Raw genomic sequence first — 27425 nt, 5'->3', positions numbered from 1 at the left:
CAATCTATTCCAGGGACAGTGCCAGGTGGAGAACTGAATTGTGCTTGGATACCTGTGAGACAGTTATTTTGTTGTCTTAAGACAAACTAATATAGACAACAACCCTGTCATGAAGTTAGAGTAAAACCTCACCTAGCTTGATATTCAGTATGAATACAGATTGGAAATGCCTTCTCATGGGTGACAGTAAGAACTATTATCATCTGAAAATCTTTACTGGGAGATTTTATCTGGTCATTCTCAGGATGACAGCAGACACTTAGAAAGGACACGGTGTGAGAAAATATGGAGGTATAAGAATGGTCTGGATTCTGGGGCCTATAAATGCTTAAAACTTGAAAAAAGGGAAAAAGAAAAACACTTTTTTACGTGAAACCCAGAACTGAGGAGAAACTGTTGGGGAATTAGACATATAAACCACAGTAATGTCATGTAAAACTTAAAAGGGAAGAATTGAGGATGGGAGAGATAGTACAAAAGTTAAGGCACTTGCCTTGCATGCTTCTGACCAGCCCATTTTGATCATTGGTACTACATAGAGTTCTTGAGTACCATCAGGAGTGATCCCTGAACAGAGACAGAAGTAAGCACTTAATATCCTTCCCACTGTTGTTGTGTTGCTGTTGCTGATACTATATCTAAGAGTTACTCTGTTGTGGTGTGCTAGAGGTTGTACTTGTAGCCCTGGGGATCACAACATCAGTGCTCACAATTGCACTAGATGATATGAGGTTGTGTGGGGGATCTAACTTGAGGCCTCTTGCATGCAGGGTCAGCACTCTATCAAAGTCACATCTCTAGGCCCCATTTTTAATTTAAAAAATTGGATTCATTCTTCATAACTCAGAATTATAAAAGTATACTAATACTCATAGGTTCCAGGGATTTGGATATGGATATCATAGGGTACCCATCTTGCTATATTTTTCCTTAGAAAGTTTTCCCCACTCCTGGTTTATACTAGATTTCATTCATGTTTTCTTCATCTACTTTTATGTTCTATATTTAATCATTCATCCTTATACAATTTTAATGTAAAGCTTAATTCAATTTTATAATTTAAAAATGTTTAACATAGGCCTACAGATGAAACAGAAGTAGCCCTGAGCATCACTGGGCATGACCATAAAAATTTTTTAAACAATAAACAATATAATTGAAGAAAAAATACTTTATATCAGAACTTGAATTGGAAGTATACTTCTTTTTAATTTAAATGAAAAAAAAAACTTTATCCCAGATTTATCATAGGAAAGAACTAAAAAGTCTAAATGCATCCCTAACGCACACATTGTAGTTGATAAGTATCATGTTTTTTTCCTTAATAGAAATCACAATTCCTTGGCAAAAAGCCACCTTTCATGTTAGAATATATGAGATCTCTAAGATGATCTTGGAACATTTTTTTCAGAGCAGGAAACAGAAGTTAGTTATAAGGTTATGTTGAAAGGATTTAAGAACTAAGTAAAACAGATTCATTGCCTAAAATATGGTATAATTTATGTAACAGTAGGATAATGACTATAGTGAATAAAAGCATCAAATTAGAGACATTAGATGTCAATTAAAATTCTACCATATTGCAAACTCATATGAATCAACAAAGAGGGAAATAATCATCACTGCCTGTTAATCTCACAGAGATAACAAGAAAGCACATACCTTTTGATGAAAGGGTATTACTAAGATGAAGAAATCTTAATCTCTTGTTCTTCCAAATAATAAACCAGTGTCTAATCAAACATTAATACTAACTCAAAGGAATGTAAATAACAGGAGACAGAAGAACATGTTAAATAACCAAAATATTCAGCCAGTGAACTCAGATTGTGGGAAACTCAATAAGACAAATGATACAGTTTTAACAATTAAATTACTACATAGAGTGTTAAGAAATCTACACATCGAATCTTTAAGAAAGTAACTAAATACAGTTTACAATTTATAAGCCTTATTGAAACACAAAAACTTTAAAAAATTTGTGTGTGTGTTCTTTGTGTGTGTAATGACTATACTGACTAGAACCCCCAATACAGCAGCATTAAGAAGGATGAGCAAGAGAGGCTGATAAAATCTCAGGGACAAATTAGACCACCAAAATGAAGAAAGACTGTCTGTACTTTCAACTCACGTATGCTTGCATCAGAAGCATCCATCGAGGACCTGATAGTGCAAGCGCAGAAGATCAAGTAGGACATCGTTCGTCTGATCGAAACGAGAAGGCATCAATCACGTAACACCATTTTCAACACTGGAGAAGAACTGTTCCTCGGAACATGCGATAGCAGAGGCAGAACATACGATAACAGAGGCATCAGAGGTGTTGGTGTCCTTGTCAACACAAACTTGGCCATGAGCATTGATTTATTCAAATGCCTAACAATCCAAATCGGATGAGTACGCTTGAATAGATGTGGTCACTGCCAGCAGTTTCTATCTTCATCATCTACGCTCCAACATCCAACTATAATGTAGAAGAAATTGAGAAGTTCTACATGGATCTGGAGAAGTTCTATAAAGAAGACCACACCTTCTACAAGATCATTGTTGGTGATTTTAATGCCAAGATAGGACCGAGAAGGTTGCCCGAAGAACTTCACATTAGGTCGAATGGCCTAGAATGGAATGAACAGGGTGAGAGACTGAGTTCATCATGACCAAGACCATCCATGATAACTCACAGTTCCAGAAGGCTGAATCTAAACATTGGACATGGGAGTCTCCACATGGGGACATGTGGACAGTTCCACAATGAAATTGACCACATCATATTCAATTGAAAGTTTTGCCTGACCTATGTCGCTGTTGTCCCAAAATTCCAAAAGGGATTGGACCACCATCTCCGTTGTGCAAAATTCTACTTCACAGAGCAGGGAGAAAAGATTGCAAAGTTTAAGTTTAAGAAGAGAACTCCCAGAATGACCACCAACTGGGAACTCTTTGGCACTATTGCGGCAATGTGGGAAGATGCCATCGTTGACAAGATTGATGAGGAATACAATTGACTGCTTCAGCACCTCCATGTTTGCACGAAAAATGCTGAGAATGGGAAAGCCACAAACAGATGCCTTCCTTCAGAAACTCTCAAGCTCATTCACCAACATAGTTTGGCACAAAACTCTCAAGCTCATTCGCCAACATGGTTTGGCACGAGCCTCCAGCAACCACAAGCTAATGTCCGAGCTCGCAAAGCTGTACAGAGAAGTGATAAAGGAAGACCTCAAAGAAAGAAAAGCAGTAATGTTGGCCATTGTGTTAGAAGCTGGGAAAAGTATTCGCAACCACTATACTCTATCAGCCTGACCCCAGAAAATATAGAATTTTGCTCTTGTTTAATAAGATAGATTTTTTCTACCAGTATTATTTCACTAAACACTTTCCCCATTATGGAATTAGCGGTTGGGCATTTGCCTTTCACGAGGCCGACCCGAGTTTGATTCCTCCGCCCCTCTTGAAGAGCCCAGCAAGCTACCGAGAGCATCGAGCCTGCACAGCAGAGCCTGGCAAGCTACCTGTGCATATTGGATATGCCAAAAACAGTAACAATAAGTCTCTCAATGAGAGACGTTACTGGTGCCCTCTCGAACAAATCGATGAGCAACGGGATGACAGTGACATATATAATTAGTGACATAATTCTATAAAAACATATATGTAAAATATACACCCATGTGTATACTGAAATTATATCAACATATAGAATAACAGAAAATAAAAGGCTTATAAAATGCTGTAAATAAATGTATTTATATTTTCCCAAAGATTAACTAGTTAGTATCTATTTGCATTTAGGCACATCAACTTAGGGTTTTTTGTTGTTATTTTTGGCTTTTGGGGTCACATCCAGGCACTGCTCAGGGGTGTTACTCCTGGCTCTGCACGTAGGAATTACTCCTGATGGTGCTTGGGGAATCATATGGGATGCTGGGGATGGAACGCAGGTTGTCAAAGTGCAAGGCAAACACCCTAATCGTTGTATTATCATTTCAGCCCCCAGGTAACTAGTATCAAAGGTTTTCTAAGGTTAACAAGAAAAAAAACTACTGTTTATTGGTTTGGGGGTAACCCTGGCAGTAACCAGTTGGTTTGCCAGTAACCCTGGCAGTGCTCAGGGCTTACTCCTGGCTTTATGCTCAAAGGTCATTCCTGGCAGTGCTTGCATGACTATTTGTGGTGCCAAGGATGGAACTGGACAAGGCCATGCAAACCAAGCATCTTAACTCTTGTACTATCACTTGGCCCCAAAACTCAATGTTAAAGACAAAGATATTTATCATAAAATACTGTTGTATTACCATTAATTATAGGCATGTTTTCCCATTAGTGCATGTATATTTTTCTAATTTAAAAAAGTGCTTTTTAATAATGCTATTTTTCTTATATAGATTGTTACTTTTTTGGTTTGTTTTTATTCTTGTTCTTGGATCACAACCAGTGATGTTCAGGCTATATACTTTGGGCTCTGCACTCAGAAATTGCTCCTGGCTATGCTCAGGGGACCATATGGGATGCCAGGAATCAGATCCTGGTCTGCCGTGTGCAAGGCAAATGCCCTACCCACTGTGCTGTCGCCTCTGCCCCATTAGATTGTGACTTTCATTTAGGATGATAGCACTACTTTAAAATGCCAGAGAGGGGCTGGAGAGCCTGAGCGATAGTACCGTGGGTAGGGCATTTGCCTTGCACTCAGCTGACTGTGGTTTGATCTCTGGCATCCCATATGGTCTCCCAAGCACCGCCAGGAGTAATTCCTAAGTGCAGAGCCAGGAGTAACCCCTGAACATTGCCAGGTCTGACAAAAAAAAATTAATATATGAAATAAAATGCCAGAGACCTAGTGCTTGAACATGTATGACTGAAACTCAATCATAATTAACTTTGTAAATTTGTATTCACGTGATTCAATCTAATTGTACAGGATCTCATAATATTAATCTTATAAGGTAAGTTGTTGGTATTTATTGAGCATGTTAACACTTCCCTCTATAATCATCTTAGTTTCTTACATTTCTCTATTCCAAAAGACAGAAAAATAATATTTTCCTTACAAACAGCATTGAAAATAATGCAGCTAGAATAAGAAGAAAAAATAAACTTAGAGGCAGAAAATTCCTATATTTCTAAACTTTCCAATAATTCTGTGACATATTTAATAATAAAATTATATGTACCACTTGTAATTGTCATCCCATTATTCATTGATTTTCTCGCGCGGGCGCCAGTAATGTCTTCATTCATCCCTGTCATGTGCTAGTGTAGCACAATGGCATCTGCTCAGTCCAGGAACACGAAGAGCATCAAACCATTCATTTAGGATCTTAATGAAGAAGTCATTAAGTAGGTGGGCAACCAGGTGTTCTTTTGACATCTTGTGGAATCCAGTCGGTAACAGCTCTAGGCCAGCAGTCATCTCTAAATCACATTACGTGTCCGGCCCATCTGATTTCGACAGCTTGGCAGGCAAGACAGCATCCCTGATCTTCGATCATCAACAAGGTCAGAACTCCAGATTCCTTCTCTCGCTTGAGAAGTGTGATACTCCAAGCATGGCTCTTTCGATTCCTCATTGGGTGACCCAGATAGCGTTCTCATCCTGTTTTCATAGGACCAAGGTCTCTGAGGCATATGTTAGTGCAGTAAGAACGGTGGAGTAGGAAAGATGTGCCTGGAGCCGGAGGTTCTTTGTCCTCTAAACCACTTCTTCAACACTCTTGAAGGCATTCCACGCTGCTCTCTTCCTCCTGCGCAGTTCAGGTGCCAGATCGTTTGTCATGTTGAGTTCTCGAACTAAGTACACATAACTGCTGCATTCGGAGATGTTCGTTCCATTGAGAGCAAAAGAAATGTCAGTGACTAGTCCGTTTCTCATAAACATTGTCTTCATGAGATTCAGCTGCAGACCAACCTTTCCACATTCGCGGTGAAAGTCAGCCAGCATTCATGCCTCTTGGCTGATGTTTGGTGTTATTAGAACGATATCATCAGCAAAGAAGAGGTGGTGTAGTTGCCGACCATCTATCTTCACTCCCATTTCTTCCCATTCCAGTCATTTCATGACATCCTCGAGGGTGGCACTGAAGAGTTTCGGTGAAATGGTATCACCCTGCCGAACCCCTCTCTTTACATCGATGATCACTTCTTTGTAGAATGGTGTAGAATATGTACCACATTTATAACTTACTACCAGATTTTTCTTTTAGTCTACTGTTCTTACCGTTAATTAGAAGTCATTAAATAAAAATAGCAGGGGCTGGAGCAATAGCACAGCGGGTAGAGCGTTTGCCTTACACGCGGCCGACCTGGATTTGATTCCCAGCATCCCATATGGTCCCCTGAGCACTGCCAGGGGTAATTCCTGAGTGCAGAGCCAGGAGTAACCCCTGTGCATCGCCGGGTGTGACCCAAAAAGCAAAAACAAATAAATAGCTAGATAAATAAATAAATAAATAAAAATAGCAAAATCATATCATAGGAGCATGACAAGTGTCACTTTTCCATGTAACTGTCAAGATTTTGCAAAAAAAAAAACACCTTGACATGTCTTACACTTTAAAAATAAAAGTGTATTTTTAAGGGCTGGAGCGATAGCACAGTGGGTAGGGCATTTGCCCTGCACACAACTGACCCGGGTTCGATTCCCAGCATCCCATATGGTCCCCTGAGCACTGCCAGGGGTAATTTCTGAGTGCAGAGCCAGGAGTAAACCCTGTGCATTGCTGGCTGTGATCCAAAAAGAAAAAAAAAGAAAGTGTATCTTTAAAAGTACATATAATTGGTCTAAGAAAACCCAAAGGTCTGGCCATGGCTCAAAGAATTAGAACACATGCATGGTATGTTAAAGGTATCAAAGTTTTTCCTGGGAAACTCATGGACCCCCTGAGCACTTCTCAGTGTAATCTTGGTGGTCTCCAAAAGACAGCAAAGTGGCCCTGGTGGCCCCCAGAAGCACCAGACCCACCACAGTCAGAGCAATTAACAACTAGGCTGAGTATTGTCAGGTTCTCCAGGCCACCCCCAACACTCCCCAATACTCCTTAGATGCGGCACCCTATTTTAAAAGAAAGAAAACTAAACAATTACTAACAAAGATTTTTAATAATGTTTGCGTTTTTAAAAATTTGTTTTTAAAAGAAAGAATCATGTACTGTCTGGTTGGAGCATCACCAGACCCCCTGAATACCATAGGATGTGGTTCCTATAAAAAGAAAGATAAATCACTTTACATATAAAATGTCCAACTTATAGATTAAGGGATAAATATGCAAATGTTCAGTTACTTTCAATACTTTTGTTGACATCATTTGGTCTCCTAGTCTGTTTTTTTTTTAATTAGATACCTGGCTGAAATTGCAACTCAATTTAATTCAATATGGATATACACATGTACCTATGTTATATGCACACATACTATGTAAATATAATTTAATTCTAAGAATAAAGCTTATTGTAAAAAACACCACCAAGGGGTCCAGGAGTTTACTAGGTGACATAAAAAGCACCTCCCTTACAGACATGAGGCCATGAATTTGATCCCTGGTGTCACATACAAGCACCAAGCACAGACCTGGAGGCTGTACTGTTTGTGATTTGAAACAAAGCATGCAAACACTATGGCTACAAATGCATCCCTCATGAACATATTTGTGAGCACCACAGCAAGCACCAGACCAAAAGTATGCAGCACCCCAATGAGCACTGTGGCTAAATGTGTAACACAATAGAGGTGTGATCAACAAATATAAAACACCACAGCCAGGCGCATATGAGACCTCCTCTAACCCAGACAGGGCAACAACAACAAAGGAAGGGGGAAATTAATAATACATAAGTAAAAAACATACTAAAACCTAATTCTTACAGGAATATGCATGGGAGATCCTAAATTCTTTTTTTAAAAATCAGTAAAGTATTTATATATTTATGTTTATCTTATAATAATGAAGAATTCTTATCAGTTCCTACTAGGTCTGTGTCCTTTTCATTTGAAAGGCTTTAATATTATAATTACTCTGCAAATATCAGAATTTCTATATACTATGCAATGTACACAGGAGATTCTGTCAAATGGCTTATCTTGTACTTATCAACTTGTTTATTTTATGCATAGAAAAGCTGTCCCTTTTTTTAACAAGAATAGCTGCTACTTTGTAAATATTTTAATAGCTTCTGTTAAGTAGAGCTGTCGGTTTAACAAATAATATTACAAAAGATTTTCATTCTTCCATATGATTGCACATCTTGAAATGTGTCTTACTCTGAAAACCCTTTGGAGATTTTAGACTGGAAAGGATATCATCTTTGAAGACACAAAGCTAACAAAAGAACAGATAGATTTCAAGAATAATGTATAACATCACCAGGGAAGTAGTGCGATTTGTTTTAGAAGACAAATGTGTAACAGCAGTAAATTCTCATAGCTTCCATTTCTTCCTTTTATTCAAGCAGTTTGTTGAAATGGAACGGAACAGCTCTGGCTTTAGAGCCAGACATTCTAGGTATGAGCCTCAATTTTTTTTTTTTTGCCACTTATAGATATTAGTTTCGAGAAAGCCAGTTAGCTTCTTTGAACCTCAGTTTCTAGTTCTACAAATGGGATAATGATACTATCTAACAGAATCGTTAGAAGAATTAAAGATTGTGCCTGAAAGCTTTGTAACTTTCCACATGGTGATTGAATAAAAAATAAAATAAATAAAATAAAAAATAAAAAAAGAATTAAAGATTGTATATGTAAAGGACTGCATCAAGAAAAGTAGCAATTATTATTCTGTCTTGTCTACTTGGCAACCAGGAGACTCCCAATCATCCTTCAGTCTTCATTCTTTACATTTTTATTCATGCTTATTGTTTCCCCACTTATTTTTTTGTCTACTTCATGGATTTAAAATGAGAAAATATTCTGGAAATGATCTTAATTTAGCACTTTTACAGGTGAGGAAATAGAAGTTCTTGGAGATGAAATGACATGTTAAAGATCATAGAAGCAGAGAATAGAACCCTATCACTAGATTTTTTTTCACTATTTCCCATTTTCTGTAAAATAGAATTGATAGAGACAATTTTATCTGGGGTCTGAAGGAATATGTGTCAGAGAGAAAAAAATCCAAGAAAATTAAAAGGAAAAGAGGGAAAAAAGGAATGGGGGAGCTTTCCTTACTTTTTTTTTCCAGAGAAGCAAACCTTTTTATAAGGGTTGTAATAGAAAAAATTTTAGACTTTTTTAGGTCTTATGATTTCTACTTATCCAGTGACTTAACTCTGACATGATAGTAGCCATAGGCAGTATGTGAAAAAAAATGTGCTTCTTTGTATTTTGAACACTGAAATTTGAATTTCACATAATTTTTAAAGTTTCTAAATATGTTTTTAACCATTTAAAAATGTAAAAACCATTTTTATATCATAGATCATCCAAAGCAGCTTGAGAGATATATTAGACCTACAGACTATAGTTTGATGACCCCAAAATAAATGTAAATGTCTGTAGGAATTAAAATCTGATAATAAATGGAGCAGATACTTATCTTTGGTGTTGTAGAAAAGTAGGGTTTGATGGGGACTTAGTATTCTTATAATTTTGGTTCAGCAGATCACTTCTTTTAAGCCAATCAAAGATATATATTGCACGGTAGAAGTTCGCAAGAAAAAAGCATACAACAGTTGAGGGCTAGAGTGACAGTACAGTGAATTAGAGCATTTGCCTTTCACCCAGCTGAACCAAGTTCTATCACCCACATCCCATATGGTTCCCCAAGCACTGCCAGGAGTAATTTCTAAGTGTAGAGCCAGGACTAATCCCTAAGCATCACTGGGTGTGACCCAAAAAGCCAAAACAAACAAACAAAAAAGCATACGACCCATCAAAAAGTGGAGAGAAGAAATGAACAGAAGCTTCCTAAATAAGAAATGTAAATGTCAAAAAGGCACATGAAAGAGTGCTCTATATCACTAATTATCATGGAGATGCAAATCAAAACAACAGTGATATATCATCTCATACCACAGAGATTAGCAAACATGAAGGAAAAAATCACAACAACCAGTGCTGGCATGGATGAGGGGAGAAAAGGACTCTGATTCACTGCTGGTGGGAACACTGATTGGTCCAATCTTTTTGGAAAACAGTATAGACATTCTCAAAAAACTAGAAATTGAGCTTCCATACAACACAGCAATACTGCCCTGGGAATATACCCTAGGGACCCAAAAACAATACAGAAAAGTTATCTGCAGTTCCATGTTCATTGCAGCACTATTCACAATAGTCAGAATCTGGAAACAACCCAAGTGCATGATAGCAGATGAGTGGATAAAGAAATGATAGCATATCTACACAATGGAACATTACACAGCTGTTAGGAAAAATGAAGTCATGAAATTTGCTACTGCATGGATCAAACTTGAGATTATCTTGCTGAGTGAAATGAGTCAGAGGGAGAGGAACCTACATAGAATGATTGCACTGAGTTGCGGAATATTAAAAAAAAAAAGTATGAGAATAATACCCAAAGATAATAGAAAGCAGGACTCTATTGTATAGTTTGTATTGAATAGAACTGGTTCCTGGTAGGGTGTGAGGAGAGTTCAGTTAGGATAAAGGGGCCACTATGACAGTGATAGTTGGAAATGTTCATTCTGGACATGATCTGGATTGTTCTTGTGACAGTTCAGTGATTGTTGGAAACGATCATTCTGTACAAGAACTGAAAAGCAATAAAATGATATGCGTGATAACCCTTTGGTAACAGTGTTGCAAACCACAGTGCCTAAAAGAGAGAAAACCAGGAGGAAGAAGAAAAGTGTCTGCCATAGAGGCAGGCCTTAGGGAGGGGGGTGGGAAGTAAACTGAAAGCATTTTTGGCGGAAAATGTGCACTAGTGAGGGCATTGTCGGAACACTGTATGACTGGGACAGCTTTGTAATTATCTCACAATGATTAAAAAAATTTTTTTTTAATTTTTTAAAAGACTTGGAAGCTAAATGTTGCCAAATTTTCTGATTTTTCTTTTCCATTTTGGGGGAGGGGGAAAAGTGCACACCTCCTAGTGCTGCTCCTGGCTCAGTGCTTAACAGACCTGGCATACCAGGGCCTCCTTTATGCAAAGCATGTGTTCTAGTCTGACATGCTATCTTTGGGTCCAAAACTTCTTATTTTTCTAGAAGCAATAAATATGGAATATTATTGAATTTCTCGAGTTTTAAATGTTAATAAACAATTGAATTAGTTTTTAAATACTGTAGGTCAGGATTGGAGAGATAGTACAGTTGTGGGTAGGATGCTTACCTTGCTAGCAGCTGATCCACTCTGAGTGGGGAAAGTAAATGAATTTGTTTGTGGCTTAAAGGGCATATCTGGCAGTGTTCAATGGCTACTTTTAGCTCAATGCTCTGGGGTTACTCCTGGCAGTTCTTGAGGTACCACCCAATCCATGGATGGAACTGAAGCCTCCTACATGCAAAGCATGTGCTCTAGCCTGTGAAGCTATCTCTCTAGCCACTATCAATGAATTCTTAAAATCTGGACTCAAAAAAAACATTAATTCTCCAATTATTTACTTGTTGAGCTCTTGAGTGAAGGAAATCATTGAACACTGTAAATACAAGATTTCTACTCTGCACTATAAGCTGACAAATTAGGGGGAAATTCCATTGGAATGTGGAAGTTTTCCTGCAGAAACTGAATTTATATTTTATTCATATCAATCATTTTACAACAGAGTTCCTGGGGCCCCTGGACAGAATGGATAAGCTAAATGAAGCTTTTGTTGGTCTGTCTCTAGTACCTCAAGGCAAAGATGCATTTCCAGATAACCTCCCTCTTTTTGGTTCAATCCACAAACATACTAATCAACCAAAAATACTGAATGTCTCTTCTAACAGGTAAGAAATATTGAACTGAGAACAGTACTTCATAAAAAAAGTTTAGTATTTAAATATTCCTTATTTAAATGTAAACTAATAGTAAGCAAGACTATTTCAATCAGCTACCTCCAAAAAAATATGTTTATTTTTTCATGGCTAGGTCTTTATAGTAGTTTGGTCAAGAAAGAACAGTCATGGTGAAGGAAGTAATTATTTAGTTTTAATTTAGTCACAGTGATTATAATCCTATAGCAGAGTTTCAGCTTTACAGTGTTCTAATTCCAAACTCGCCACCAGTGTCAGCCAATTAGGGACTAATGTCTCAAGGTCCCTCCCACCCCACCCCAACTCCTTAGCAATTGTTTTAAATCTTTCATGAAATTCTCAAGAACATAGTAGTGCAGGAAAATCTACTTTTGCATTAACATTGGCATTCTCAGCACTGTAATCCAGAAACATGTTTGCCATTATTTTTTTAATTTATTTATTTTATTAAGTCACCATGTGGAAAGTTACAAAGTTTTCAGGCTTATGTCTCAGTTATACAATGCTCAAACACCTGTCCCTTCACCAGTGCCCATATTCCATCACCAAAAACTCCAGTATACCTCCCACTCCCCCACCCCCGCCTGCGTAGCTGATAAATTTCACTTCATTTTCTCTTTACCTTGATTACATTCCATATTTCAACACAAAATTCACTATTGTTGTTGGAGTTTTCCCCCCCCCAAAAAAAACAGCTATCTTCCATTCCTTATCTTCTTTTAAATACCACAGATAAGTGATATTATCTAGTATTTGTCTTAAAAATAATTATTGGTTTATGAGGATTTTTTTTGAGGGGAATCCTAAAGGATGGGTATTGCAACCACATCTAGCTATATTCAGGGGCTACTCTTGGCTCCATGCTCAGGGATAATTTCTGGTGATGCTTAGGGGGCTGGGAACCATGTGTCCTGGAGACTAAACCAGGGTTGGCCCCAAGCAAGGGAAGTGCCTGAATCCTTATCCCACTTGTGAAGGAAAATTTTAATGTAAATAGAAGACATTAAAATAAATTCATTCCATACTATGCAGCTATATGAAAAAATGAAACAATGCATTTTGCTGCAGCATGGATGGAACTGGAAGATATCATATGTTAAATGATAAGTCAGAAGAAGAACAAATATAGGATGTTATCACTTATACATAGTATTTAGAGTAACTGGGTGAGGAAATGCATAGTTTAAAGGGGGAGAGAAGGTTATTAAATCACCCTTGCTTCCAGAGTATAGGGAGAAGAAGGAAAGAAACAGTGAAGGGGGAGGGGAAAAGAGAAAATGAGAAGCACGTAGGGCAGAGTTCAAGGGGATTTAGGTACACCGGGGTGTTAAGAAAAGATAGAACTAAATATCCAAAGCAGAACAGAGAGTCAACAAGATCCAAATTTTAATAACCAAATTTAAAAGGTGCCTTTCAGTAGGAAACAATAACTCTTGACAAGAACACTGTGCTGAAAAGTGGTAAAGGGATATATATAATAACTTTTCAGTACCTGTATTACAAACTATAAAGCCCAAAAGGAGAGAGAGAGAGAGAGAGAGAGAGAGAGAGAAGTTCTGGTGCCACAGTAGTGGTGGAAGGGAAAGGGAAATGTATACTGGTGAAGGAATGGGTGTTAGAACATTGTATGACTGAAATCCAATTATGAACAACTTTGTAACTGTTGTATTGTTGTGTGAAACGTTCGTTCAGTCAGAGGCACTGAAACAAGAAACTCGAGAGAAATTTATGTCATGGAGGATCCAGGTTCTCTCAGACCTGTGACAAAGGTAGAGAGCCACGGATTCTCCTTTTATTACCATCCTACTGTTCATACTCTATACAGTGATGTCATCAAAAAAAGTTACAGAAAGAACATTGAGTGTTGTTTCCTCCTGTCCACAGGCCAGAAAATTTTGGCCTAAGGAGAGAGGTACAAAACCAAAGCTGAAACCTTTCTGGGGATATAAGTATCTGGGTTTGCATCCCAAAGACAAGGCTGGGCCAGCACCTGAAATCTACATCCCAAAGACAAACTGGGCAGGCCTTTGAAATTTGCATCCCAAAGACTAGGCTGGGCCATAGCTCAGAATCTACATGTCAAAGATCAGGCTGGGCTTCTGTGAGAAAAGGAAAAACTCTTTCAATATACTGAAATTTATGAAATTATTTACTGAAGGCAGCTTAAAGGAAAAAGATGTTCAGCTTTATCCAAACCAGTCAGGACACATGAGAAATCTCGCCCATTTTCATGGATCCCTATGTTCCTGCCTGTTGTGCAGTACAGTTTACATGGGCTCATCCTGACAGCTCAGTCCAGCCCCAACAGTGTATCTTACAGTGATTGAATTTTTAAAAATAAATAAATAACTTGCAAAGGAAAAAAAATTTTGCCTGTCAAGATGACAGGCTGGGGCTGGTGGCTAGCGGGGTAGGAGAGGAAATCTAGAAATATTGGTGGAAGCATTCAAAAGAACAAAAGCAACCAATGCTGGCGAGGATGTGGGGGGAAAAAGGGATGCTCTTTCACTGTTGGTGGGAATGCCAACTGGCCCAGCCCTTTTGGAAAACGATATGGACAGTCCTTCAAAAACTAGAAATTGAGCTTCCATATGACCCTGCAGTACCATTTCTGGGAATATATCCCGAGGGTACAAAAAAGCACAGTAGAAATGACACCTGTACCTAAATGTTCAGTGCAGCACTGTTCACAATAGCCAAAATCTGGAAACAACCCAAGAGCCCGAGAACAGACGACTGGTTAAAGAAACTTTGGTACATCTACCACTGGTATCACTTATCATCCCATTGCTCATTGATTTGCTCGAGTGGGCACTAGTAAAGTCTCCATTCGTCCCTGTCATGTGCCAGTGTAGCCCAAAGGCGCCTGCTCGCTCCAGGAACACGAAGAGCCTCAAACCGTTCATTCAGGGTCTTGGTAAAGAAGTCTGACCATCTCGTAGGTGGGCGGCCAGGCATTCTTTTGACATCCCGTGGACTCGAGTCGATAACAGCTCTAGTCCAGTGGTCATCTCTAAATCGCATTACGTGTCCAGTGCATCTGATTTCGACACCTTGACAAACGATTCTCAATCATTGATGGAGGTCAGAACTCCGGATTTCTTCTCTCACTTGAGTGAAATGTGATATCCCAAGCATAGCTCTTTTGATTCCTCTTTGGGAGACTCAGATAGCGTTCTCATCCTCTTTTTGTAGGGCTCAGGTCTCTGAGGCATATGTTAGTGCAGAAAGAACAGTGAAGTTGAAAACATGTGCCTGGAGCCTTCTTCGTCCTCTTAACCACTTCTTCCACGCTCTTGGAGGCAATCCATGCCGCTCTCTTTCTCCTCTGCAGCTCAGGTGCCAGATCGTTTTGTCATGTTGATTCCTCAACCTAGGTACACATAACTGCTGTATTCGGAGATGTTCATTCTGTTGAGAGCAAATGGAATGTCAGGAACTAGTCCGTTTCTCATGAACATTGTCTTTGTGAGATTCAGCTGCAGTCCGACCTTTCCAAACTCATGATGCTTTTGTTTTATATTCTTTTTCTGTGTTAATGTTTTTCTTAATCAAGATTTGTTACTTTATGTTACACTGGCATCCAATCTGGTGTGCTCCTACTGGGATGTTAGCATTGTAGAATTCGGTGATATAGCTCCAGAAGATCTAGAATATTTAACTGGGCAGTGAGCTTATATGGTAACAGTGGTGGACTGTGGGTGTGACTGCTCTGCCTTCTGGAAGTACAGAAGGGGGATGGGGATATCACCCATTGGACTCCAAGAACATTAGGATTTTTCGGCAAAAAAAACTTGGTATACTTGATATTTTCAATGTTCAGCAGGTTGGCCTAATTGTGGAGCTCAGTCGTGAGGTGATGGCAGCTGTTCAGATGTGAGTTTAGTGCGAGGGCTTCTTCTCTCCATTATCAGTATATTGGAGAAATTTTTGCTGCTAGTTGATCTCATTTCAAGTTTATTCATAAGTCTGGAGAAGGGCTGATAGATTAGCTTACATAGCAGAGATAGTGGAATGTGGGTGTGGCTGCCAGGGCTTCTGAAAGTATGGGGAAGTGGGGTCTTTTTTTTTATTGACTTTTTTATTGGTCTTTTTTCTTATTGACTCTAAGTACTAGAGGACTTCCCATAGATGTTTTGCAAATAGCAAAATGAAATACTATCCTATTAAAACTTATTAATTGGGACTAGGTAGTTCATTGGGCTTGTTGAGTTCCCTGTTGGCACTGTTCCCAAACCACGTAACCGGTGCCACCCTGTTGAGCAAATCTCTGGGGATTCTCCTTGAGGAGAGAGGGCTTCTTAGATACTGCTTCAGAGATGGGGAAGGACAGCACCAAAAGGGACACTGTTCCCCCATAATTTTTTTCATGGTATATGTATATATATATATATATATATATAATTTTTTTAAAATTTTTATTAGTGAATCACCGTGAGGTACAATTACAAACTTATGAACTTTCATGTTTGTATTTCATTTACATTCCTCCACCGGTTCCCATTCTCCTCCACCAATATTCCAGGTATTCCTCCCACCACCCCCACCACCCCCACCACCCCACCCTGCCTCTTCTGCAGAGCATTCCCTTTTGTTCTCTCTCTTGTTGGATCTTATAGTTTGCAATAGAAGTATTGAGTGGCCATCATGTTCGGTCTATAGTCTACTTTCGGCACGCAGCTTTCAACCTGAGTGGGTCCTCCCAACATTCTCTATTAGGTGTTCCCTTCTCTATCTCAGCTGCCTTTTCCCCCAGAATGTGAGGCCAGTTTCCAAGCTGTGGGGCAGACCTCCTGGTTCTTATCTCTACTACTCGGGTGTTAGTCTCACATTCTGCTACTTTATATTCCACAGATGAGTGCGATCTTTCTATAACTGTCTCTTTCTTTCTGACTCATTTCACTCGACACGCCACTGGCCAAACAAGTGAAAACAGATAAATAAATGGAACTATCTTAAACTAAGAAACTTTGCACCTCAAAAGAAACAGTGACCAATGTGCAAAGACAGTCTACAGAATGGGAAAGGATACTCACCCAATACCCATCCGATAAGGAGTTGATATCAAGGATATACAAGGCATTGGTTGAATTCCACAAGAAGAACTGCAACCCGATCAAAAAATGGGGCGATGAAATGAACAGAAACTTTCTAAAAGAAGAAATATGAATGGCTCAGAGGCACATGAGAAAATGCTCTACATCACTAATTATCAGGGAGATGCCAACCAAAACAACAATGAGATATCATCTCACACCACAGAGACTGGGCCACATCAAAAAAAACAAAAGCAGTTGGTGTTGGTGTGGATGTAGGGAGCAAGAGACTCTCCTTCACTGCTGCTGGGACTGTTCACTGGTTCAGCCCATTTGGAAAACAATATGGATAATTCTCAAAAAATTAGAATTTGAGCTTCCATTTGACCCAGCAATACCACTCCTGGGAATACATCCCAAAGAGGCAAAAATGTATAGTAGAAATGACATCTGCACTTGTACGTTCATTGCAGCACTGTTTACAATAGCCAAAATCTGGAAAAAACCGGAGTGCCCAAAAGCAGATGAATGGTTAAAGAAACTTTGGTACATCTACACAGTGGAATACTATGCAGCTGTTAGAAAAGATGAAGTCATGAAATTTGCTTATAAGTGGATCAACATGGAAAGTATCATGTTGAGTGAAATGAGTCCCCATAATTTTTAATTGAATAATTTGTCTTTCAATAGATCCAGGCAGCTCAGCCTTGACATTGGGTTGTCCTTTTCTCCCTCACAGAGAGCTTATGTTAATTGAGGTGCACCCACTACAGTTCTCTGAGGCGCCCAATTCCACAGGGGCACTCGCAATCCTTCATGTTTATGTTTAACTTCTTCTTTTTATTCTACTTCCCCTATCTGTAAATTCCTTCTCTCCCACTCTTCCCTCCTCCCCGCCGCCTCCATGGAGCAGTGTTTCTTTTCCCATATCAGCCCTGTTTTATTTCAATAAAGACATTGCTGGCTACCACTCTGTGACCCATTTTTCTGTCCATCAGCCAAGAGAGTAACTACTGGTCCCAAATGCACCAGGGGATACAGTCACCCATGACAGCGGTGGCAGGGTTGAGGCCCAAATTTGATTCCCAGTACTTCATGGGCCCCCCAAAGCACCACCTAGAGGGACCCAAATCACAGAGCATAAGGAAGCACCTGAGGTACACCAAGTATAACTACCCCCCAAATGTTAAATATTGGCTTTATTTTTATTCATATTTATTCAAATTTCCTATAAATTGGGATATGAATATCTATTCAGAGTCCTTGCATTTTCCTGTAAACAATATAATTAATAAAATGTTCAGTGTTGATAAAACACAGGAAATTGTCAATAGAGTTCTGGTGAACTCTATTGGACAAAAATTTACAACCTATAATTACAAGGAAAAAATTACAACCTATAATTCATGAAGATTGGCTCAAAATATCTGATCCTGCCTCAGAAGGATAAAATATGACAATATTCTGTTCTCTAATTTGGCTCAGTCTCAGCTGAACCTGTTTATTAATCTCAGTCTTACAAAATTGGCATAAGAAGCAAACATTTAGTATGTGCCTAGAAAGTCCATTTCTGCATCTTAAACTGAAATAAATAAAGGATATAACTAATACTTCCAGCTTTGTTAAGATATCTTCATGTATCTTAGGTAAAGATGTTTATACTCAAGTTATCCCCCGTGAGGCATTTTATCTTCACTGCCTATAAAACTAGAAACTAAGCAGAGACATATTATTCTCAGTGACAGTAGATGACTAAAACTGACCAGCTTTAAGAATGTTTCCACAATAAACCTCCATGAATATCTAAAGTAATCTCGGGGAAGAGAAGATGGGTGGCATCCCCTTGCCTAACTGTACTACAAAGCAGTCGTAATTAAAAAAGCATGGTACTAGAACAAAAACAGACCTGAAGATCAATGGAACAAAGTTGAATATTCTGTCACAAACTCTCAAATATATAATCACTTGATCTTTGCTAAAAGAGCAAGAAATGTGAAGTGGAACTAGGAAAGCCTCTTCAACAAGTACTGCTGAGAAAACTGGACAGCTACCTGCAAAAAAACCCAAACTCTGACCTCTATCTAACACCAGGCACAAAAGTCAGATCAAAGTGAATTAAAGACCTCAATATCAGACCTGAATCTATAAGGCACATGGAGGAAAATGAGGGCAGAACCCTCCATGATATTGAAGCTAAAGGCATCTTTAAGGATGAAATACCACTGTTTATGGAAATAAATGGGACAACATTAAACTAAGAAGTTTCTGCACCTCAAAAGAAACAATGACCAAAATACAGAGAGAACCTACAGAATGGGAAAAAATATTTACCCAATACCCACCAGATAACAAGTTAATAGCCAGGACGTACCAGACATTAGTAGAAGAAAAATACCTCCAAACCCATCAAAAAATGGGGAGAAGTATGGGGGAAACATGAGCACAAAGATGTATGGATCTGTAACTGTACCCTCACGATGACTCTCTAATTAAAAATAAACTAATAAAAAAAATTTAAAAAATGGGGAGAAGAAATGAACAGTAGCTTCCTCAAAAAGGAAATACAAATGGCCAAAGGGCACATGAAAAAATGCTCTGCATCATTAATCATCAGGGAGATGCAAATCAAAACAACAATGAGATATCATCTCACATCACAGAGATTGGCACACATCAAAAAGAGCAACAACAACCAGCACTGGCACAGATGTGGGAGAAAGGGGCTCTCTTTCATTGTTGGTGGGAATTCCAACTGGTCCAGCCTTTTTGGAAAACAATATGGGCATTTCTTCAAAAAGTAGAAATTAAACTTCCATATGACCCCACAATACCACTTCTGGTATTGTGGTATTGGAATATATCCCGAGAGTGCAAAAACAAGCACAGTAGAAATGACATTTTCTCCTATTTGTTCATTGCTGCACTATTCACAATGGCCAGAATCTGGAAACAACCCAAATGCTCAGGAACAGATGACTGGTTAAAGAAACTTTGGTACATCTACACAATGGAATACTATGCAGCCATTAGGAAAGATGAAGTCATGAAATTTGCTTATAAGTGGATGGAAATGGAGAGTATTGTGCTAAGTGAAGTGAGTCAGAAAGAGAGGGACAGACATAGAATGACTGCACTAATTTGTGGAATATAAAATAACATACTATGAGACTGACACCCAAGGACAGTAGAGACAGGGCCATGAATATTGCTCCATGGTTGGAAACTTGCCTTATGAGCTGGGGAAGAAGGCAGCTGGAATAGAGAAATGGTCACTAAGTTAATGATGGTTGGAGAGATTGTTTGGGATGGGAGATGTGTGATGAAAGCAGATAATGGACCAAACATGATGGTCTCTCACTATTTGTATTGCAAATCATAATGCCCATAAGTAGAGAGAGTCAGAGGAAAATTGTCTGCCACGAAGGCAGGGGAGGGGTCAAATGGAGGGGAGGTATACTAGGGACATTGGTGATGGAAAATGTATACTGGTGGAGGGATGGGTTTTTGATCATTGTATGACTGAAACTCAAACATGAAAGCTTTGTAAGTGTAACTCATGATGATTCAATTTAAAAAAATGCAAATGTTTCCAAAGAAAATAGGCCATCTTAATTAAGCTCCCTAAAACATAAGAATGAAATTTGGCACATTAGTCTACATGTTTTCTGTGAATCTATAGGTATACTTAAGAAAGCTGATCAAAGAAATATCAAAGGTATCCAAATAGGAAAGAAAAAAGTCAAGCTCTCACTGCAGATGACATAATCTTATACCTAGAGAATCCTAAAATCTACCAAAAGCTCCTAGAAACAATAGATTTATATAGTAGAGTGGCAGGTTACAAAATCAATACCCAGAAGTATATTCAAATAATGAAAGAGAAGACATATATTTAAAAAACAATCCCATTCACAATAGTGCCTCAGAAAATCAAGTATTTCAGAATTATCTTAACTAAAAAGGTTAAGGACCTCATATAAAGAAAACTACAAAATGCTACTCTAAGAAATACTCCAAGAAGACACAAGAAAATGGAGACACATCTCCTGATCATGGATTGGGATAATTAACATTTGAAAATGTCATTACTCCCAAAAGCATTATATAGATTCAATGTGGTCCCTATAAGGATACCCATTACTTTTTTCAAAGCAATAGACCAAATACTCCTGAAATTTATATGGAATAATAAAATCCCACAAATAGCTATAGCAATCCTTGGGGAAAAGAAGATGGGAGGCATCATCTTCCACTACTTCAAGCTATACTACAAAGCAGTCGTAATTAAAACAGCATGGTATTAGAACAAAAACAGACCTGAAGACCAGTGGAACAGAGTTGAATATCCTGACACAGACCCTCAAATATATGAACATTTAATCTTTGATAAGGGTGCAAGAAGTATGAAATAGAGCAAGGAAAGCCTCTTCAACAATGGTGCTATAAAAACTGGGCAGCTACATGTAAAAAAATTAACTCAGACATTTTTCTCATGCCATACGCAAAATTCCGATCAAAATGGATTAAAGATCTCAACATCAGACCTGAATCCATAAGGTACATAGAATAAAACAACACCAAAACCCTCTAGTGAAGCTCAAGGTATCTTCAAAGATGAAACACCAGTGACCAAGCAAGTGGAAACAAAGATAAAAAAAAAAAATAGGACTACACTAAACTAAGAAGCTTCTACACCTCAAAAGAAAGAGCCCATAGAATGGGAAAAATTATTTACCCAATATCCATCTGATAAAGGGTTAATATCACAGTTATATAGGACATTGGTAGAATTTTACATGAAAAAACCCAACCCCATTAAAAAATGAGGAAAGGAATTGAACAGAAACTTCCTCAAATAAGAAACTCATGGCCAAAAGGCACATGAGAAAATGCTCTACATCACTGATAATCAGAGAGATGCAAATCAGAACAACAATAGGATATAGTCTTACACCACAGAGACTGGCATACATCCAAAAGAACAAGAGCAACCAGAGTTTGCAAGGATGCAGGGAGAAAGGGACTCTTATTGTTGGTGGGAATGCTGACTTGTCAAACCTTTTTGGAAAACAAAATGGGCATTTCTCAAAAACTGAGAAATTGAGCTCCCATTTGACCCAGCAATTGACTCATTTGACTTCTAGGAATATATCCTGAGTGCCCAAAACACACAGCAGAAACGTCATCTGCACTTCAATGTTCATTACAGCACTATCCACAATGGCCATAATCTGGAAAGAAACTGTGTGCCCAAGAACAGATGATTGGATAAGGAGACCATGGTACATCTTCTACACAATGGAATACTACACAGCTGTTAGAAAGAATAAAGTCATGAAATTTGCTTATGAATAGATGGACATGGAGAGTATCATGTTAAGTGCAATGAGTCAGATGGAGAGGGACAGATAGAGAATCACTGCATTCATTTTTGGGATAGTATATATACATATATATATGTATATATGTATATATATATATATCATAAGACTAATATCCAAGGTGAGGGTAAACCAGGGCCAGGATGACAGGTCAATGGTTGTAAGCTTGCCACAAGAGTGTGTAGTGTGTGGGGGGTGAAGGGCACAGGTAAAGGGATGTATCTGATAACCTTTCATTATCTGTATTGCAAACCATAAGGCCCAAAAGGAAAGAAAAAGAGGGGAGGAGAGGGAGAGAAGGAAAGAGAGAGAGATGGAGAGAAGGAAAGAGAGATAGAGAGAGAGAGAGAGAGAGAGAGAGAGAGAGAAGAAAAGTACTTGTCACAGTGGTAGGCGCTGGGACAAGGAAACTGGGACCATTGGAGGTGAGAAAAGTACACAGGTGAAGGGATGGGTATTGGAGCATTGTATGACTGAAATCCAGTCATGAACAACTTTGCAAATGTGTATATCACTGTGACTCAATTTAAAAATGTAACTGCTCTATTGAAAAAAAATACTGTAACATGAAATTTGGGAGTCACAGCCATTACCTAAGTAACTAGACATTTATGTCTTCCAATGCCTTCTGTAAAGAAAATTTGATGGTTAAAATTTTCTTTATCTGCACACACACACACACACACACACACACACACACAGAAAGAAAGCTGATCAAGATCATTGAAGCTTTGGGGGCTGGAGTGATAGCACAGCTGGTAGGGCATTTGCCTTGCATGCGCCGACCTGGGTTTGATTCCCAGCATCCCATATGGTCCTTCAAGCACCGCTATGAGTAATTACTGAGTGTATGAGTCAGGAGTAACCCCTGTGCATTGCCAGGTGTGACCCAAAAAAGAAAAAAAATTTTAGAAAATAATTGAAGCTGAAGAACAAAAAGAATACTACCATTTTCTCTACAGACTATGTTGGCATCCAATGAACTTTCTTAATTTTCTGATCTACGAACCTTATCATAAAAGAGAAGTTAGACTTTATAATGGCTTTAATTAACATGTCTCATGGTTTTTATATTTCAGTGTACTATGATATTATTTCCAGTTGTTAGGTTTTATAAAAAAGTAAATTTTTCAGAAACTAATTTTGGCAGTATATATAAAAATCTTCAAATATCATGACTTTATTTTTTGTGTGTGAAATAAGGAAATTTTGCTTTTTTTTCTTTCTTTTTGGGTCACATCCAGCAATGCTCAGGGGTTACTCCCGGCTCTGCACTCAGGAATCACTCCTGGTGGTGCTCAGGGGATCATATGGGATGCTGGGAATCGAACCTGGGTCTGCCGCGTGCAAGGCAAATGCCCTACCCGCTGTGCTATCGCTCCAGCCCTGAAATAAGGAAATTTTATTAAAAGGGAGAAAAAGTAAAGTGTGCTCAAGAGAGAATGCAGATTTCTTCAGAGACAGAAAATAGCCCCCTTAAGTCAAAAAAAAAAAAAAGAAATTATACACCCCTGAAAGTAAGTCTTTAAAATTAACTATTATATTTGTGCTTTAAATTTTAATATAGTCATAGAAATGTCCAAGATGTTGTTCTCCTAAAACTGAAATGTTTATTTAGTGGATTTTTTTTTAATTTTGGGAGCCTCCTCAGTAATGCTCAGAAGCCTGGGGGCACACCTGCTAATATAGCCTGACTTTGCAGGCCTGATAGTTCTATGTTTAGGTCCAGTGGTTCTGGGTGCCACCAGAATCACCCTGGTGGTGCTGGAGGTCACCCCACAATACCTAAGAGTTCCAGGCATTAAACTCAAGGCTTCCACATGCAATTCCTGTGCTCCAACCTTTTGTGCTATCTTCCCAGCCCTATTAAGGGGGTTATTGCACAAATTCGGATATAGCATAGTGTATCTGAATATTAGAATAATAGCCACTTAAAATCCTGATTCTGATCCTAGATGAAATAATCAACTCTTTAATCTATGTCTTTCCCATTAAAGCAGCTAAAAATCCTAGATGTGCAGAGTAGCTATTTGAGGACTGTGAAAAGTAAATAGTGAAAAGAGATAGAGGAAAATGATCAGAACTGGATGTACCTTGAATTCTGTACCTCCAAATTTAATGTATCTTTGTAATGAATTTGTCAGTATCTTTTCTTTTAGTTTGCTACCACCTGTGCCTGGAAACAGGTATAGCAATGGAGGTGTGTGGCAGCATGGAATAATTTAGGTCTCTTTTTTTCTGCATCTAAAAATACCAAAGGAGATTAAAGATAGTTAAGAGCTCTGGAAAGCCAGGTGTGGCCCAACCCACAACAATTCCCCCACCCCCACACACATACCCAATACCCACGCCCAAAACAAAGTATTCTATGAAGTGCCAAAGAGCTAATAAAAGGGTTAAGTCCTTTGCCTTCTATCTCTTCCAGAGTCTGCTATGTGCAAAGAAAAAACCTTAACCCTGTACTATTTCTCTAGCCCAAAGGTAAACTTTTGTTTTGTTTTGTTTTGTTTTGTTTTGTTTTGTTTTGTTTTGGGGGGGTCAGGGACACACCCAGAAATCCAGCAATGCTCAGGGGTTACTCCTGACTCTGCACTCAGGAATTAGCCCTGGCAGTACTTGAGGGGTATTATGGAGATGCTGGGGATCAAACTCAGCATACAAGGCAAAAACCCTACCCACTATACTATCACTTGGCCCCTCAAAGCTATAATTTTAAGAGAATAAAAAACATAATCAAATCACCTAACAGTTGAAGGTTACAAGATACATAAAGAAAATTTAAAATTCAACAGGAAGGCAGCTCAATTAAAATGGGCATAGGACTTGATGATACACTTCAATTAGGAATTAAACAAATTATAAACAGCCATGTGAAAACATCGACATTATCAAATATGATAGCAATGAAAATTTAAAATCGTAGTGAGATGCCCTTGCATATCTATCAGATTTGCTTTAATTATAAAAACATACTAACAGTTGCAAGAACTGATTAGAATAGTTCATACATTATGTATTTATACATATATATATTTTAGGAATATTTGAGACACCGTGATTTACAAAACTATTCATAATGAAGTTGTTTCAGGTATACAACATTCCAACACTAATCCCAGCAATCCTACTACTAATGTCCCTTCATTCCATCAATATCCCGAGGCCCAGGTTCTCTCCTACCCCTCAGCCTACCCTTTTGGCAGGCATATAACAAATTCAGTCAGTATGAATTGGTCCAATAAAACTTAAAAATGGCAAATGGAATTATGAGAAAGTAAATAAATAAAAATTAATCTGTGATGATAAATTGCTGCATGTTTCCAACATTTCTTGTTTTAGTACAAAACAACCATATGCACCATTAATGAGTGCCATACTCAATGTCACATGATAGGAAGTTTCTCCCATCTTTTAAAGGGATGGGAGAATGCTTCTTGAAAAATTAGTTGAAACTATGAATTCCCTAGCGCTGTTACCTGTCCATGAAACTTTGTAGCTCCTTCAAATCTGAATGATAATCTAGCCGGATAGAGTATTCTTCATGAAGTATTCATTTCGCTGAGTTTTTGTATTATATCTTTCCATATTCTTATGATTCACAGGGTCTCATTTGATAGCTCTGCTGTACATCTAATGGACTTTCTTTTATACACAAGTTCCTTTTTTTGGTCTTTCTGCATTCAATATTTTGTCTCTATCTTTGTATTTTATTATTCTGAGTATAATGTGTCTTGGAATTTTCCTGGTTGGGTCTATTTTCAGTAGGACCTGTCAGGCCTCTTGGATCTCAGTTCCTATAATCCTCTTTAAGAACTCCGGCGCGTTCTAGGAGCGTGCCACGGCAGCAGAACATCCCGTACTATTCATAAGCAATACAAAGTAAATTATTTAACATCTGCCTGTGGAGTAGTCTTGAGTGGTGGTGGGAAAATTCAAAATAATGGTGGTGGGAAGGTGTAATGGTGGTGGGACTGGTGTTGAAATACTGAATGTAATCAATTATGTGAACAACTTTATGAAAATAAAATTGAAAAAATAAAAAAAAGAACTCCAGGAAGTTCTTATTAATGTTTTCTTTAATGTTTCTTTGTCACATTTGCTGTCCTGTTCTTCAGAGACTCCATTAAGTATATATTTACCGTATTCAACAATTCTACTTTCCCCCTTCTCTTCATTGTTAATTGTTGTGATGACAAAGGTCACATTCATGCCTGGTTATGGTGCTCACACACTGAGCACACACAACCGACTGAAGTGCTGGGACACACATAACTGGCTGAAGTGCTGGTATATTTGCCCACAGTGCTCACCAAGGACTGCACATTTTCATTTATAGTACTTGCACGTGTACTCATGAACTATTGTATATGTTTTAGTTATAGTGTTTGCTAGAGGTCACATACTTTAATTGCAGTCCTTGTATAAACCTATCTGAGGTATGCAAGAGATTGTACCCATTGTAGAGACAATGGGGTCCATGAAATCCCTGGAATGTCCCTGGTGCCCTCCAGCACCACTAGGCTAGAAAAATGTTATATCATCACAGCCCAAGCACTGAACCATCTGACCAGATTGGGTCAATATTGCTAGGAGTCATCCCTAGGGCCACTGAGCATTGCTTAGAAGACATCCCTCAGAAAAACAGTATATTTTAATATATAATTTAAATGACAATTTTTTAAAAATCTAATCAGATAGCAAAAGATAATTATGTAACATTATATTTACATATTATTTCTTTTATAGCAGCCACAGTCCGAGGTCTTTAGGGAATTATAGAGCAACACATGATGTGGCTTTAGAGAGGGGTATGGGTCGCATGTGATACCAGAAATTGAACTCAGGGCCTCTTCCAGAGGCTAGGAATATGCTCTAGCACTTGTGTTCTCTCTGACCCTGTAAATAATATTTTATAAGGAAAGACTGTTTCAGGTCATTTTTAAATATGTAGACACAGGAGTCAACTGTTCAGATGAGAACTCTGGATGGATAAATTTGGTTACATTTGTGTTCTTTTTGGGTTTTGTTTCATGTTTTTCAGTTTTTCCAAGTTAGAAAATTTGTTCAATAAAAAAGTTCAATAAAAAATAAAAATACTGTT

The 27425-nt window shown here is 38.3% G+C and overlaps 1 protein-coding gene across 3 annotated transcripts in view; it reads left to right on the top strand.

The window, feature by feature from the left end:
- Positions 1-27425, top strand: part of WDPCP (WD repeat containing planar cell polarity effector) — a 326531-nt gene that overhangs the window by 287998 nt on the left and 11108 nt on the right. The window contains exon 15 of one of the 3 annotated variants that reach the window (XM_055121824.1): positions 11718-11880. The exons of the other annotated variants lie outside the window; for them this stretch is intronic. Within the exon in view, the coding sequence (XP_054977799.1) occupies positions 11718-11880 (163 nt within the window). The remainder of the gene's footprint in view (positions 1-11717; positions 11881-27425) is intronic. 3 annotated transcript variants of the gene reach the window in all.

This window comes from Sorex araneus, chromosome X, assembly GCF_027595985.1.
Source record: "Sorex araneus isolate mSorAra2 chromosome X, mSorAra2.pri, whole genome shotgun sequence".
In the NCBI taxonomy this organism is placed as follows: domain Eukaryota; kingdom Metazoa; phylum Chordata; class Mammalia; order Eulipotyphla; family Soricidae; genus Sorex; species Sorex araneus.
Note: the sequence above shows the minus strand (reverse complement) of the source record. Positions and strands in the feature narration are given on the sequence as shown.